This window comes from Lissotriton helveticus, chromosome 8 (assembly GCF_964261635.1).
Source record: "Lissotriton helveticus chromosome 8, aLisHel1.1, whole genome shotgun sequence".
Lineage (NCBI taxonomy): Eukaryota > Metazoa > Chordata > Amphibia > Caudata > Salamandridae > Lissotriton > Lissotriton helveticus.
Window position 1 is genome coordinate 1175461298 of NC_136069.1, and position 16615 is coordinate 1175477912.

At 43.6% G+C, this 16615-nt stretch overlaps 1 protein-coding gene across 4 annotated transcripts in view; it reads left to right on the forward strand.

The window, feature by feature from the left end:
- REPS2 (RALBP1 associated Eps domain containing 2) overlaps window positions 1-16615 on the forward strand; it is a 1083293-nt gene that overhangs the window by 697224 nt on the left and 369454 nt on the right. For 3 of the 4 annotated variants that reach the window (XM_078658107.1, XM_078658103.1, XM_078658106.1), the window contains one exon: window positions 9968-10042. The exons of the other annotated variant lie outside the window; for it this stretch is intronic. In XM_078658107.1, coding sequence (XP_078514233.1) covers window positions 9968-10042 — 75 coding nt within the window. The remainder of the gene's footprint in view (window positions 1-9967; window positions 10043-16615) is intronic. 4 annotated transcript variants of the gene reach the window in all.

Below are 16615 nucleotides of genomic sequence, written 5' to 3' on the forward strand. Positions count from 1 at the left end.
AATTCTACCCAATCGGATGTCTTCTTAATATTGCGGTTTGTGAGGCCCTCTCGCTCACAGTCTCTATCTAGTATGTCTTCATCTTTCTTAAGATATACGGCCTGATTACAAGTTTGGAGGTCCACAGGACCACCAAACCTACAGTGGCACAGCGGATACCGCCATTCCCCGGCGGTGTTGCTGGTGTGAGGCAGTAATATGCTGGTGGAGCCGTTGGGGCACCGCCAAACATATAACGAGTTTCTTCATTGCCAGCTTTTTCATGGTGGTGAGCCCACCATGAAAAGTCTGTTGGTGAAAGAGCTAAGGAGGCCCTACATAGCCCTCTATTGCCTCAGGGCCATGGGATGCATGCAGGGGGGCACATGGTGTGTCCCCCGTCTGCAGTCACTCCCTTTCCTGCACGGCATGGACTTTAAATTCTCCAGTATTAGGGGTGTCTTTCATAGATTCACATGCCTGAATCATTCCCCGTCGTCGGAGTAGGAGTCTCACGGTATATAAAAAAGCAATAAAATGCCATAAAATATATAGCAGATAACAGAAATACCAAACCAGGAAGTAAGTAGCCCCAGCTACAGTAGAAAAAACTTCCACCCTCGTGACTATCTAAGTCATTATGTGTTAGTCCAAACTGCAGCCAATCAGGCGACAGCACCCACCAGAATGTTCTCCCCAGAGGCTCAGGCTCTCAGATTTTCTACCGCACGTTGTGTGAAGGGAGTCTCCCTGAGCTCTGCTCAGTTTTTTCTTCTATATCACTAATTTCTTCAACTTTCACAGATGTCTTCATCTAAATCCCTGTTTAGAGCCTGTGACTCTTGTGGGAAGCCAAGACTTTTCAAGGAGGACCCCCACAAGAAATGTTTGTATTGTCTTTATCCTGATCATGAGGTGAAGGAGTGCAAGATCTGCCGGACTTTCCCCTCCAAGACCATCAAGGATAGAGAAGGGCGCCTTCTATTGTGGCTCAATAGACTAAAGAACAAGGATGACCCTGTCTCTGAGGTAGGAAGTTGTGGTTCCGGCTCTTCATTTCTATCAACTAAGAGGAAGGCTGAAACTGATGTTTCATCTCTGAGGGCGAAGGTGGTTAAGAAGTCTCAATCTTCCCAGGATGCTCCTGGGCCTAGTTCTTCAAGTAAAGTTATCCCACTTTCCAAAGGGGATTCTACGCCCTCTAAGAAGTCTGGGACTAAGACAGTGCCTAAGAAATCTTCTAAATCTGTGCCTCCTCAGTTGCCATTATTGACAATTTCAACGTCAAGGAAGGACTGTGTTTCTTCTCATGTGGCCACTTCTACCACCTGCACTATGACTTTCTCCTCACCGAAGCCTACACTTGTCATGTCTTCAGCTTCTTCGCCTACACTGGTTCATGTCCAGATTAGGCCTATCTCGTCGTCTACAGTTGCCCCGACGACGATGGCCAAGGTACCGTCGACGATTTTGTCATCTTCATCTTTGAGATCCCCGTCGACGATAAAATTGGCACCGTCGACGAGAACATCGACGTCGACGGCCCTCCCGTCGACGGTAAAATCCTCGTCGACGACGAAGACTCCGTCGACGATGCCCCCGTCGACGACGACGGCGAAGCCCCCGTCGACGGCGACGGCGAAGCCACCGTCGACGACTTCGACGACGAAGCCACCGTCGACGGTCTCGACGACGAGGCCACCGTCGACGGCCTCGACGACGAAACCACCGTCGACGGCCTCGACGACGAAACCACCGTCGACGGCCTCGACGACGAAACCACCGTCGACGGCCTCGACGACGACACCACCGTCGACGACCTCGTCGACGAAGAGATCCTCGTCGACGGCAAAGCACTCGTCGACGAAGCTACTGTCTACGACCCCGTCGACGACCCCGTCGACGACGATTCCGTCGACGAGACAGCACTGTCAGCAGTATACAGACGTCCCGTTGACGCCGCCTCTTTCAAGCTGCACTACTTTGCAGGTTTGGTCTGCGCAGACAGCAGGGATTCCATTGCCATCTCCTGCGACTACTGCTACTTTATTAAAAAAGAGAGCTACTGTGGACTCTATTTCTACTACCATTGTGGTGCCTGACAAGCTTTTGGATTCAGATGAGGAGGGATCCTATGAAGACGAAAATTTTGGGCCAGCTAGAAGTCCATCCGAACTCCATATTAAAGTTCAGGAAGATGTTGAGGATAACATGGAGGACGTTCAGCCTGCTCCGCGGGCTGACAGATCTGACACTGATAGGCAACTGCCTGAAGATTTATTCCGCAACTTGCAGTACATGCTCAGTGACTATTATAGACGTTTCCCACCTTCTGAGTCTGGTGACTCAGTGATGTCTACACCTTTGCCGCAGGGAAGGCCTTCCCTCTCTCCGCGGACACGACCAAGGGCTTCTAATGCGTTGGAGGACAGTCGCTCAACGTTGCCTACGTCACCAGTTTCATCTCCTCAGCCACGAGAAGAGGAGCTCTCGGAACAGGAGGATCAGGAAGAAGGAGAGCTGAATGAAGCCTCTGAATCGTCGGAGTATGAGGATTACAATGCGAACACACCCTCTCCGGCGGAGCCTACTGTTTCTGAGTCCCCACCCGTGGACGTTGCCTCATTTCACAAGATCATGGATAGAGCAACTAGGAGGTTTCTAATAACCATGGAAGCTAAACAAGAAGACTGCTTTTTGTATGATTTTAAATCTACCCCTCATAAGCAGAGTTGGACCATTCCAATTATAGATTTTATCTGGAAGGAGGGTCTTAAGATCATGGCCAAGCCGAATTCCTTACCAGCAGTGCTCCCTAGAGTAGATAAAAAATATAGGGCGCCTACTACTTCTCCAGCATGCCTTGTCGGGCAAGCTAAAGCCGATTCTGTGGTGGCACAGGCAGCGCAGAAGAGATCTTCCAACCCTACGTCTCAGGTCTCTGTTCCTCCAGACAAGGATGGGAGACGCCTTGATTCCATTGGCAAGAAGGTTTCTACCATTGCAGCCACGACCATCCGGGCCGCAAACTCCCTCGCCATTTTAGGGAGATACGATAGACAGATGTGGTCGGACATCTCACCGTACATGGACAAGCTCCCCGAGCCTGATCGCACTGAGGCCAAGAAAATCCTTCAGGAAGGAGAGTGTGTCTCCTCGGAGATGATTGACGCTGCTGTGGACGTTGCTGCCACTGCCTTTCGTCAGCTTGCGGGTGCAGCTGTTCTTAGACGGCAAGGATGGTTACGAGCAACCTCCTTTAGGCAGGAGGTTCAAAACAGAATCATTGACATGCCTTTTGATGGAGAGTCACTATTCGGCAAACATGTTGATGAGGCCCTGGAGGCAATAAAGAAAGACACTGAAACAGCACGTTCACTGGGTACCCTTCAGTACCGGAAATCTTCCTTTCGTGGCACAAGAGGAAGGGGGAATTTCAATAATAGAGGAGGATACGCCCAACAACGCTCTTATTCCTCCACCCAGGGAAACCAAAGATTTCAGCCTTACCGGCAACAAACCTATGGACAAAAGAGAGGAAATTACTCTCAACCTCGAGGAAAATCTAATTATCGAGGAAGAGACAACAAGAAATGAGGCACGCATCCTGCCACCACTTTGTGCCAACCCGAACCAAATTGGAGGACAAATATCCCAACACTACTTAAATTGGTCCGAAATTACTACAGACAAATGGGTCCTGGATGTAGTAGCCAGAGGACACATTTTAGAATTCGTAAAAATCCCCCCAAATTGCCCCCCAAAAGGACCCGATCCAGCGCACCTCAAGGAGCTATTCGTCCAGATCAACACCATGATCCGGAAAGGGGCAATCGAAAGAGTGCCTCATCATCAGAGGGGACGAGGCTTCTACTCAAGATTTTTCCTTGTTCGCAAGAAGTCAGGAGAGTGGCGCCCCATCCTCGACTTGCGAGCATTGAACAAGTTTCTGAAGAAACTCACATTCAGGATGCTAACACTTCAGGAAATCCTCCAATTTCTTTCGGCGGGAGAGTTTTTGGCAACACTCGACCTTCAAGATGCATACTTCCACGTACCGATTTTCCCACGGCATCGGAAGTTTCTCAGGTTCAGAGTGGCTGGCAGGGACTTCCAGTTCAAGGTCCTCCCATTTGGCCTGCGTTCAGCCCCCAGAGTGTTTACGAAGATGCTGGCCCCAGTAGCGGCCCATCTTCGGTTGCAATCGATTCAAATTTATCCATACCTGGACGACTGCCTTATCAAGGCCAGTTCTTTCGACACGGCTCAAGATCACGTTCAAAAAACTTTGTCTCTGATGCAGAACCTAGGTTTCTCAATCAACTTCGAGAAGTCTCGTCTCACACCTACAACGAGAAAGGACTTCTTAGGAGCGACACTGGACACCAACCTTGCCCAAGTATTCATTTCAGAAGAAAGACAAGTCAAGATTCAACGACTCGCGACGACATTGTCACTAAGAAAGTGCGTTTCAGTACGCATATTCAAGTCATTCCTCGGAATGCTTTCTTCCTGCATTCTGCTCACTCCCAACTGCCGTCTTCGGATGAGACCCTTACAGGAGGAACTCAGCCGCCAATGGATCCAAGCCACAGGATCTTTCGAAGATATCCTCCACATTACACCTCGCATGCGACAAGCAATCGCATGGTGGACCCACCGATCCAACTTACAAGTGGGATGCTCCTTCCTCACGGAAGTTCCCAGGTTCATAGTGACGACCGATGCATCAATGACAGGCTGGGGTGCACACCTCCAAGGCATGACGGTCAGCGGGAAGTGGAACCAGGTCCAAATGAAATGGCACATCAACCGGTTAGAGTTACACGCCATATTTTTAGCCCTGAAGTCCTTTCAAGCGACTCTGCAAGGTGCCACAGTCTTGATACGGACAGACAACACCACCTGCATGTATTATCTAAACAAACAGGGCGGGACCAGATCAGTCCGACTATCTCAACAAGCACAAGAAATATGGAGTTGGGCCTTGACTCACGATATTCATCTGTCAGCGGTCCACGTTCCGGGGATTGCGAATGTATTGGCGGACTCTCTCAGCAGGTCCGGGGGCTGCACTCACGAGTGGGAACTTCATCTCCCATCTCTACGTCGCATCTTTCAGATGTGGGGGCATCCGGACTTGGACTTGTTTGCAACCTTCCAGAACCGGAAATGCCCATTCTTTGCAAGCTGGGTTCCCCACAAGGACTCGTGTGGGGATGCCCTTTCGCTGAACTGGAATCAAATATTCGCGTACGCCTTTCCACCGATACCTCTGATCCCGAAAGTTATCAGGAAAATGAAGAAACAGCCATGCCGGTTGATCTTAATTGCTCCTCGATGGCCCAGACAATACTGGTTCCCCGAACTACTCCTTCTCTCGGAATGCAACCCTATACCACTACCACGCATTCCGCAGCTTCTATCCACCCAGCAAGGCAGGGTATACCATCCGGACCCGAACTCGCTGAAATTGTCAGCTTGGCTCCTCAACACATGGAATTTGCACACCTAAACATTCCACAAGATTGTCAGGAGGTGCTTGCAAAAGCCAGAGCTCCATCCACGATCAAAACATACAAACTCAAGTGGAAACGGTTCTGTGCATGGTGCCAAGCTAATGACTTACATCCCATTCAAGCAACACCAGAACAAATCCTTCCTTTCTTTCTGCATCTAGCCAGACTGGGTTTGGCGCACTCTACTCTTAAGGTCTTCCTAGCAGCCATCTCTAGGTTTCGCCAAGATGGATCAAACTCCCTGTTCTCTGTACGGATCATCCAACAATTTTTCAAGGGCTTATTTCGCATGTTTCCGCCGGTCCGAAAACCTCCTCCGGCATGGCATCTGAACATCGTCCTATCTCAGCTCATGCGACACCCCTTTGAACCGATTCATAAGGTGGACCTGAAATTTCTGACATGGAAAGTATCGTTGCTCCTGGCTTTGACATCTGCTAGGAGGGTCAGCGATATTCAGGCGTTTACATCTAAGGCACCTTTCCTTCAATTCACCACGGACTCAGTGGTATTGCGCACTAATCCCACATACATGCCTAAAGTACCACTGGACTTTCATCTTAATGAACCTGTTGTCCTTAAAACATTCTTTCCTAACCCACAGTCTACGGCTGAGAAAGCACTGCATTCTTTAGACATTAGAAGATGCCTTCGATTTTATCTCTCCAGAACTTCGGCCATCCGCAAGACAGACCAACTGTTCGTGGCTTATGGCCGGCAACGCCGGGGTTGTGCTGTTTCAAAACAGACCATTGCTAGATGGGTCTCCTCTACGATTGGACTTTGTCACCAACAGGCTGGTAGGCCCTTACAAGCCTTGCCAAGAGCACATTCAACCAGGGCAGTTAGCTCTTCCACTGCCCTTTTTGCTGGTGTGCCACTTCGACAGATCTGCAGAGCTGCCACGTGGTCTAGCAGGCACACCTTTACTAGACACTACTGTCTGGACTCGGCAGATGATGCAGATGCTTCGGTTGGGAGAGCAGTGCTTCGCAATCTTTTCAAATAAGGTGAGCCTCTGTTTCCACCTCCTCATTTATGCTCTTTAGACGTTTGCTCAGAACATGTTGATTACTGTTATGCATGTCTCCTTTACTATATACATGGGTATATTTAATTATATGCATACATGATATTCTGACGTCTACGAGCGTTATAATGTGAGTACTGCTTACTATTCTGATTCAGGCATGTGAATCTATGAAAGACACCCCTAATACTGGAGAAGAACAATAGTTACTTACCTGTAAACAGGTGGTTCTCCAGTATTGGTGTCTTTCATAGATTCACATGCAACCCGCCCGCCTTCCCCCAGAGACTCTCTCGAATAGCATGGGACTTCACTCCTGTGCGAGAAAATCTGAGAGCCTGAGCCTCTGGGGAGAACATTCTGGTGGGTGCTGTCGCCTGATTGGCTGCAGTTTGGACTAACACATAATGACTTAGATAGTCACGAGGGTGGAAGTTTTTTCTACTGTAGCTGGGGCTACTTACTTCCTGGTTTGGTATTTCTGTTATCTGCTATATATTTTATGGCATTTTATTGCTTTTTTATATACCGTGAGACTCCTACTCCGACGACGGGGAATGATTCAGGCATGTGAATCTATGAAAGACACCAATACTGGAGAACCACCTGTTTACAGGTAAGTAACTATTGTTCGTCCACGCCGTGCATGAACAGGCTTTAGCATTCCCATTGCAGTGCCTTTTTAAGAGGCACCGCCGTGGGAATGCCAACGAACTGCCCGCCAGAGCAGGAGAAAACTCCTAATCTGGCAGGCGGTCTGACAACGGGTTAGGCGGTCCTGAAGCAGGGTGCCTGCGTAGCGGCCTGCTCCAGGACCACCAAACTCGTAATCAGGTCCATAGTCTTCAGAACCTGGTACAATATTGATAGTACTGACCAAGGATCCCTTTAGCATAGTCCTAGCACAGCTTATATTTCCTGATTACGTGATCTCTCTCATTGTACTACATGATTCTTCTGACTTGGTCTTCTTAAAGCACTGCCACATGCTTTGTCAACTTGCAGCATGTCTTCAGTAAGAGCTCCTACTTCCCTCTCCTGTTGCATTGCTCTTCAGATTCCCTTGGGATTATGCACTGCAAATACATAACATGTACATTTTATTTGCCTTATCAGAAACCACTCTAAGCCACTCTCAATTTACTTGCACACACTGAAGCTACCAACCCTTGTTTATAGCCTTAATTTAATTTGGAAATTAACATATATTCCCTTAATTCTTCTTCACCATCACCTATAATTTAATGGGTTTCCATTGGCACATTGTGATCCCTATAGCATCCAATAGGCATGCGTCCATTTGTATCACACCCAGTCTATGACTCTGGAGCCTTTCATTAGGTTCCTTAGACCTTGTGTGCATAGAATTGTTTTAAAGACAACACAAAACACCACATCCAGTTCATATGCTTGTACAATTCCTTAGGCATCCAGTAAAAAAAAGACCTTTGTCTTTGGCATGGACTTATCGTCACGCAACCCTACTATTTTGAAGTTGAAATAAACTTTATTCAAGATTATTTCTTCAAGTACTCCACCCTTGGAATTAAACTGAGTAACTTGTTGTTGCTAGCCCTCACATATCCCACCGTTTCTCTTTCTGCTAGTTGAGAGTCAGGCTTTTTTCTGACCACAGTTACTTGCAATGCTATCAGAATCTGTTGCATGGCTTTTATCACTATTTTCCTTATTCATCTGTTTGTGGTTTCGTGTTGGGTTTCTACTTCTCTAAACGCTCCTTAAAATGCTTCAGATGTAAAGATTCTTCCACCCTTTTTAAGTTTAATTTGACAGTAAGACTATTTGTTTGATCTATTGTCTATTTCTTTAAACAATACATAGAATGGCCTTTGGCTCAACCCAGAAAATATTCTCTTGCCTCATGCTATTAGCTGTTTGCTGTATCATTCCTCCTCCAGTATATGAAGGACTATTTTACAACTCAAAGATCTGGCTCCACAGCGTACTGGCCTGCATGACGGAACATTACCAGTTGTTTAAAATGTATATAGTGTGGGCTATGGCTCCACCCAGAAATATATATATACATATCTCACCTCATGCTAGTGCTGTTTGGTGTATCTCTCCGCCTCCTGTGCATGAGAGACTATTTTACTTCTCAAAAAGTACACTGAATTGTCACACTTTGCTTTCTGTATGCAGCGCCTATACGAGATAAAGAATGTATTGTTTTTTTAACTTTATTTTTTCACTGCAAAGTTTTTTTTTAATTACATTCCGGACCCAATATGCAAGTCGCACCTATTGGTTTTGCCAATGCCGGTTGTATAATGAATGCTCAACACTGGTGCCGATTCAATCTTTTATTTATTTTCTGTTTCTTTTCCACTGATTTTACTGTTTGCTGTCTGCTTTATTATCCCAGCATTTTTTTTTTTACTCATGTGACTATACTGCAATTCTTTTATATTTTTGCCTGATTGATCTGACTGATTGTTTTCTCTTCTTCAAGTGCCTTGCTCATTGGCTGACTTTCTTTTTCTCTAGCACAGGTTGAGTTAAATTAAGGTTGGAGGTTCTGTGTTTCCTTTATACAGTAATGATAGTTTTTATCTTCATTTATTTGTTTGATGACTAAGCTGCCACATAAGTGGCCTGCTTTCATTATACATTGATTGGTGGGTATTCTTGCGCCTTCACTTGCAAGCATCTTTTGTAAATTTTCATAACTTTTGAAATGGTGTTTTTAAGACGTCCTACTTGTTAGCTATTAAAATACATTTGCCAGAAGATGCAGAGGTTCATCTCTCTTAGTATAGCCCAATAAATTCCACCACCTTATCTAGAACTCTAATGTTTGTATTAACTTCCTGCCATTAAGCTATTGGCTTAGGGACTCTTGTTTTCATTTTTTTCACCAGTATTCAATTTAGTTTAATTTTTCACTTTCTTTCAGCATATTTGCTTTCTTCCTCCTTGACAATTCAGGTGGGGCTAAAACACCTGTTGGTTACTCAAACCTTTTAACCAAGATCAACCACACAAAAAGTATTTTCGTTTTAAGTATGTAAATATTATTCAGAGCCAGGCAAGTGTCTTCCGTCTTCCCAAGAAATGACCAGGAGTCTTTGATCTTCCATAAATGGGTGCATAGTCCTCTTTTGCTGTTTGTCAAAACTATACAACATCTGCGAAAATGTTATTTTTCTCACTGGGAAGTTTGTAAGTTGTCTTAAAATAGGACTTCAGTTGCAGTGGACATTGATTTGTGTAAAGAGCATAATTTTACAATATCAGTAATTGGGCATTTTTAGAGTCTAATAGTATCACTCCTTCTTTGGTACTTCGTCCATATCCCGTAAGTTCCACTGTTGGTAGAGCTGAAATCGCTGCATGCCTTTGAATGAAAAAAACATGTTCACTGTTTGTCTTCATAAATACCTGTCTTTCATCCATTTCATTTTTGTTTTACTTCCAGTTGTGAAAAAATGCACCACCCCCAAAATCATAACAAAGGATTTTAAAGCGATCCAATCTTTATCTGTTAAAACAGGTAACTGTAATTCATTTTGGACATGTGCCTTGCCTTGTGTGGAAAGTTGGAGGATGGGAATGAGCTTGGTGTGCTGATGGGCTTAATTTGTAAAAAGAAAAGAAGTGCCAGGGCCCTCTTCAATAGGTCATTGCAGCTTGCTCTACTCATTGCCCATATATGTGCCACGAGAGACAGAATCAACACAACTACTAATCAACACACTCTACATGTATGACATTTCAGACTATTTCAGACCCCAAAGCTACAATAATGGCTTGGCCGCAGATATTAGTCATTTTTAATATTCATTGAAGTAATAAACAACTATTGTTGTGTTAATCTCTAATTTAGATAAACAGTGCAGACTGTCATAAGTGCCGGTGTTGACTTTTAAGTTCTAGTACTGAGCACCGGAAAACACAGTCTCAATTAAGCACTGCTGGACAGAGGACCGTTAAGTCATCTGCTATTCTCTGTCCTTTGGAAAAGTGCGCCAAGGGCACTGCAGATCTAGGATTCTCTCGAATAGTTTGGTGTGGGCCAGTGGGCTCTACATTGTGAGACTGTTGGCGGTACTTTTCCCATGATCATTGTTCTTTTCTCATTTATCGCAATACCAGTAGTATTTATTAACTGCATTTCATTTTAAAAACATTGTTTTCATACATATTAATTTCAGTTGCACCTTCTTGTTCTCAAATTGTTCACAGTTTCTGCACAATTAACATTAATAAAATCACTCTACCTTATAGCAGCATTAAAAAAATTAAAATTAAGTCATCAATGCATTCCAAGTTTGGTGCGCCTTAGTGTGCAGCATTTTCATATGTCGCACTGTTTCCTGTTGCTAATGGATATTCCTCTATCTGCGGCTGTTTACCATATGCCCCCTATTCCAGCAAGGCCTCCAGGATTAAAAAGACCCTTTTGTATTGCAATGATTGTTTCATGTCATCAGTGATGTAATCAATGATGCCATTCAAGATGTTGTGAGGGATATAATATGTGAGGTCATAAGCAGTGCATGCCGGGGACGCAATTTAGAGTTAGCTCAGTGAACTATAATTGATACATTTCGGTGTGTTTTGTTTTTAAATGTTATTTTTGTGTTATTTCAACACCTAGCTGCAACATTACTTTAACCTTTGTTTTTATTAGTGAATAACTGATGTTTTTTGGTCACATTCACCAGAATCCCCTGCTAAGCATGGCTTTTCGCCGTGCTTAGTGGTGCGTTGCTTCACGCCCAACCCATTTGGGCATCCAATCCTCTGCCATGCACGGCTGCTGCCCATGCCCTGCTCCCAAACCTCCACAGGTGCCTAACTCATGCTGGTACCCAACCTCCACGCAGCACACAGCCTGTGACTGTGTGCAGAGTGTGATTGGCCACCCAAACACCCCGCTGTACGCAGCCTTTGGCCTTACTTTTGTCCACTTTCAAAGCAAATAAGCCTGCCAAATATTTCTGACATTTGTCATCCCCTTGCAGCCTGGTGCAGTCACTCACTGCACCCTTCTGCAAGGAGATCTCTCCCCCCTTTTGAAAGTGCAGGTGGGTTGCCGCCTGCATTGTGAAACACAGAGGGTGTTTGAAACATCTGTTTCATCCTCACTCTCTAAACTGCTATAGATTCTTTACTGTGTCACATCTATGCAAACTTCTTAGTGGTTTATCATCAAAGCAAAACAAAACATCTGGGAACATGACCTGGGGGAGTTTGGTCCCATTAACCCTTGGGACACAGTGGACAAGGATCTGGATGCCCTCAATCGTTTCAAAGATCTCTTCTTTAGTTGCTTAATCATGATTTCTCATTAGCTATCATACTTTCTGGATCCTGCAAAATGTTTACATTGGTCTCACTAACTTTGCTAAATGCTGAATTGTGACAAAGAGAATCCTGACCTTCTACATATGATGCTCAAATGGACTAAAATTCTCCACTTCTTAGAAATGTCCAAGCCAAATGTGCTAATAGCCATTCTTGTAACTGGATCTGGTACTATTTAGTTGCATATGTATGTGACTACTGTGCCATCAAATAGAAATGGTCTACAAGTTTGACGTGCTACATATTATAGACTATAGATAATTGTGCTGGAAAAACGCAGAAAAACTCTATCATAATGCTTGTGGTGGCTCTAAGTCTGTGTTGCAGTTTGAGCTTATTCCAGATTCACGGGCTGTGCCTTTTACAACCATCGAGTGGTTGGGTCTGGAATTATTTCTACATTTCTTTACATGTTTCATTTTGGCTGTCGACCATAGGTGGAGTCCTGATGACTCACTATTACGTTGACGATAAGCCACCAATGACCCAATATACAACCATCATTTTAGGCTCTTTTTTCAGCTGATTGGTTTAATGAGCAAGAGAACAAGTAGCTGAGATTTTCAGATAATTTGGCCATGCCATTGAACATTTGAAGTGCAAAGTTGAAAGACACTAGTTTAAAGGATCACCGATATCTGACCACTACTGCGGTGATAAGAAAGATTTTTTCTGTAGTATTCGACCAGGTCAGAGAATGACTTTTCTGGAAATTGTTTCTTTTGGGTATATCCATCGCCATTCCCTAGGTGAACATGGAGAATACTCCATTCAAATTCTGTTTGAATTGAAGAACACACATCCAGTGTGCATGCTATGTTTGCCAAAGCCTTTTGGATCGGACAATTGTCATACTTGATCACTTTTTAAACCTAAAACACAAGAGATTAGTAGTAGTAGTAAAAACAAAGTTTATTTAGACTATTGTCTATAAACCATACACAAGACCATGGATCCACGTTGGCAATAGAAATTTTACATCATAATTCATTTTAACATTCTATATACATAAAAACACTAAATTGACATTCTCCGTATTTTAAAATTTTAATGTCTTAAAATTTCCCAACTTCCTTGGATTCCTCCGTTACAGCTTCTCTTGTTGCTTTCAGAAATTTCCCCAACGCAATTGTGATATCTAAAAACGACATTTCTATAAGGAGAGCAACTGCCTCCGATCGTGAGTTCACCTTGTATTTAAAAAATATTGGACGTAAAAACATTTTTCGCACTGTTAAAATCAATGTACAGTCCAATAGTATATGTAAAATGTCATTCTTTACACCTAGGCCACATTTACAAATACCATCAGGTTGGATCAGGGCTACTTTTAATTTACTATCGATCATCCATGGGTTTAAGCCTACCCGAACCTTCATGATTTCGTACCATAACCATTTACTGGGTAGCACATCCAAGTATGGAAACCGGACCTCCTTTTCCCATTCATTCCTTACCCAGTTCACTGATTTTTTTAGCTTCAGGTACTCCAGGTCTTGTGATCTGGAATGTTCGTGCCCTCGGTCCCTAAGCATTTTCTTAGTAAAAACTAAATCCAATGATGGTTGTTTGAGGGTCAACTTTAATTGCGCAGTTACTAGCTGAAGGGTTTTCCTCACTTCCCGTGCCCAATATAAGCTACTTGCTTGTATTTCCTTTCTGCACCAAATTGACACCTTCTGTTCATCACCGGACATCTGACGGTTCCAAAATCTTAGCAATGACATTTGTGCCTTTACCTCCCATGCTGTCAAGCCTACCTCCAATCTAATTGCTTGCAACATGGAACCTTTAGGTAGGGACAACAACATTTTAATTATCTTTCCTTGCTCCCGGTCCCACCCCCTTTTACCACTCAGATAAAGCACTTCAGCGCCATAGAGAACTTGTGGGGGTATCATAGCTTCATATGCTTTTAGTAACGGTCTGTGTGACATGTCACCATAGTCCTTATTAAATTTTTTCAATCCACAGACCGATGAGGACGCCTTTGAAGTTTGTGCCGCCACTTGGGTATTCCACTTTAATGCACTGTCAAACCAAAGGCCTAGATATTTATATTCACTTACTACCTCTAATTTGTCTGAACCTAAAAACCATTTAAAATTTTTTACCCTCTTCCCAAAACATAGGATCTTTGTTTTCTCCATATTTACCGTTAGAAACTTTTTATCACAATATGTTTTAAAAGCGTTTAATCTCCTTTGGAGGCCCATTTCAGTTTGGTCCACGATCACTAGATCATCAGCATATAAAAGGCATGCAACTTTATTACTATTCATGCGCGGGCTCGCACTCTTATCAACTTCCAAAACCATGGGAAGATCTGCTAGGAAGATTGAAAAGGGCAAGGGTGCCAAGACGCACCCTTGTCTCAAGCCATTCTTTACTGAAATTTTCTGCGTTAATGAGCCCTTTGAATCTCTAATGACCTGTGCCCAATTGTCACTATGTGATTCTTTTAGAATATTTATTATGCCCTCCGGCAATGCATAGTTTTCTAGCACTTCCCAAAGGCTACTTCTATCTACTGAATCAAAGGCCGCTCGGAATCGACGAAACAGCAACATAATTTGCTGTTTTGTTCCGTCGATTTCCTAGCTAAAGCACACAGGGCAAAACAGTGATTAATTGTGGAGTGGCCTTCTTTAAACCCACCCTGTTCCACTGGCACGATTGACCGAAGTTCCGCCCACGCTTTTAGCTTACCGAGTATCATCTTAGCAAAAATCTTTTCTACTATATCTAGTAGGTTAATTAGCCTGTAATTCTTAGGGGCATATGCATCCCCTTTCTTATGCAGTGGCTTTATTATTGTACCCTTCCAGTTTGCAGGTACTACCCCTTGCTCTAGTATTAACGTAAACATTTTTGAGAAGAATTCCACCCACCAGAGCTGGTTTGAATTTACTATCAGGGCAGGCACATCATCCGGGCCCGCCGCTCTTGTTAAATTTAAAGTCCTAATTATCCTAAGGACATTTATTACTGAGCAAGCATGTTTGAGATCCTCTACTAGATTTCTCCACAGCTTTGGTGCCAAATTATCAGACAACCTCCCCGGGGCATACAATTTCTGAATGTACTCAGCCCATGCATCTTCCTCCACTACACAGGTCATTGGGGCAATCAAAGGTTCCCTAGATGACTGTATTAGCTTCCAGAATTGCCGTAGGTTCTTAGTTTCAATGGTTTCCAATAATTTGCCCCAGCACAATTCTTTATGGATCCTTTTTACATTGTGGATTAACATATTATATTCTCTTTTTATTTTTACAAATTTTTCCGCCTTTGCTCGTGTACATTTTTTACGTAGGCTACGCTCTTCTCTCCTAATTTCTCTTTTTTTCATTAAACAATCCTGATTGAACCATGTTCCCTTCTTACTTTGGGTATTTCCTTTCTTGTTCTGGTCATTTGCACGGGGCCTTAATTCTATACTTATACATTCCACTACTTGTTTTACTTTTTTCCACAAACCAGAATAGGTCCTGGCCCTTCAAACTTCCCTAACTGAATCTTGTGTTGCAGGCTTGCTAACTTCTCAATAGATTTTTCAGATAATCTAGTGGTCATCCGCTTCGGATACTCTGTCTCTTGCCAGATAACTCTATCAAAAACCATATGTTGTGCTATTCCCAATTCTAGCTTTATTAAATTATGATCACTACATTCCATGGATTTAATGCTAAAATCTTTCACTAACTAGAAATTCCATGCAGGCATAAACACATAGTCTATTGGGCAATTATGTGCCCCATATTTAAAAGTTTTCTTTGCCGGGCGGTCTTGGACTATCCTTCCATTTAGACAAAAGAAACCTTTATTTGATAGATAGTTACCCAATTCCACCGCATCTGCAGAGGTTTTTGTTACCATAAACTCTGCATTTTTTATATCATATGCCTCTAGAATTTCCGAGTACCATTGATCAGACAATTTTGGATTTAGTTTATGGTTAAAATCTCCCATTAACACAATCAGGTCATTTCCATACTTATCACAAAGTGCATCCATATCATTCTTAAAATGTAACAATTCGACCCCATATTCTTTCGTTGAGTTCCATTGCATATACACATTTAGGATCAGCATAAATTTATATTTCTTATCCGCGAATGTGGTTTGGATTCTGCAGGCTAAAAGCCACTTACACTTTACAGGTATCAAAATGGTTTGGTTGTTGATATCATTGTCAACAAGCCACCTGCAGGGCGCCCAGAGTTCGATTTTACCGCTGCGCGGTGGACTTGTAGAAACCCTTCAACTACTAGGAGTACACCACAGAGCCAGGTCTCTTGTATACAAATTATTTCGTTCTTTTTTGCAAGTTCTTTCACTGCTTCAAGTTTTAAATGTGTCCCCAGTCCATTTATGTTCCAAGAGACCAATTGTGTGCTCTGTGGCTGCCTCATTGCCTATTCTACATCACTTAAAGGCCCATTCACGGCGGTATCCTCCCTGTAACTATATGAGGGTCCTGCTAAGCTGGAGGTGTTACTCCAATTCTTCCATGCACCCAGCATATCTGTATTGTTTATTACTATATTAAAATGTTCTCTCCCTTCCTCTATTTCCTTCCCTGGGAGCTTCACCTGCCTCTTGCTTAGCCCCGCATGGTACCTTAGGAAAGGTTTCTGCTGGGACACCATAAACACTAGCGCTAACTCTTCTTTGGGTACTAGACGAATCCCCTCTTTACGGATTTCTTGCTCTGGGTGTTCTATTGCGGACTTCACCAAGTCCGAATAAAGCT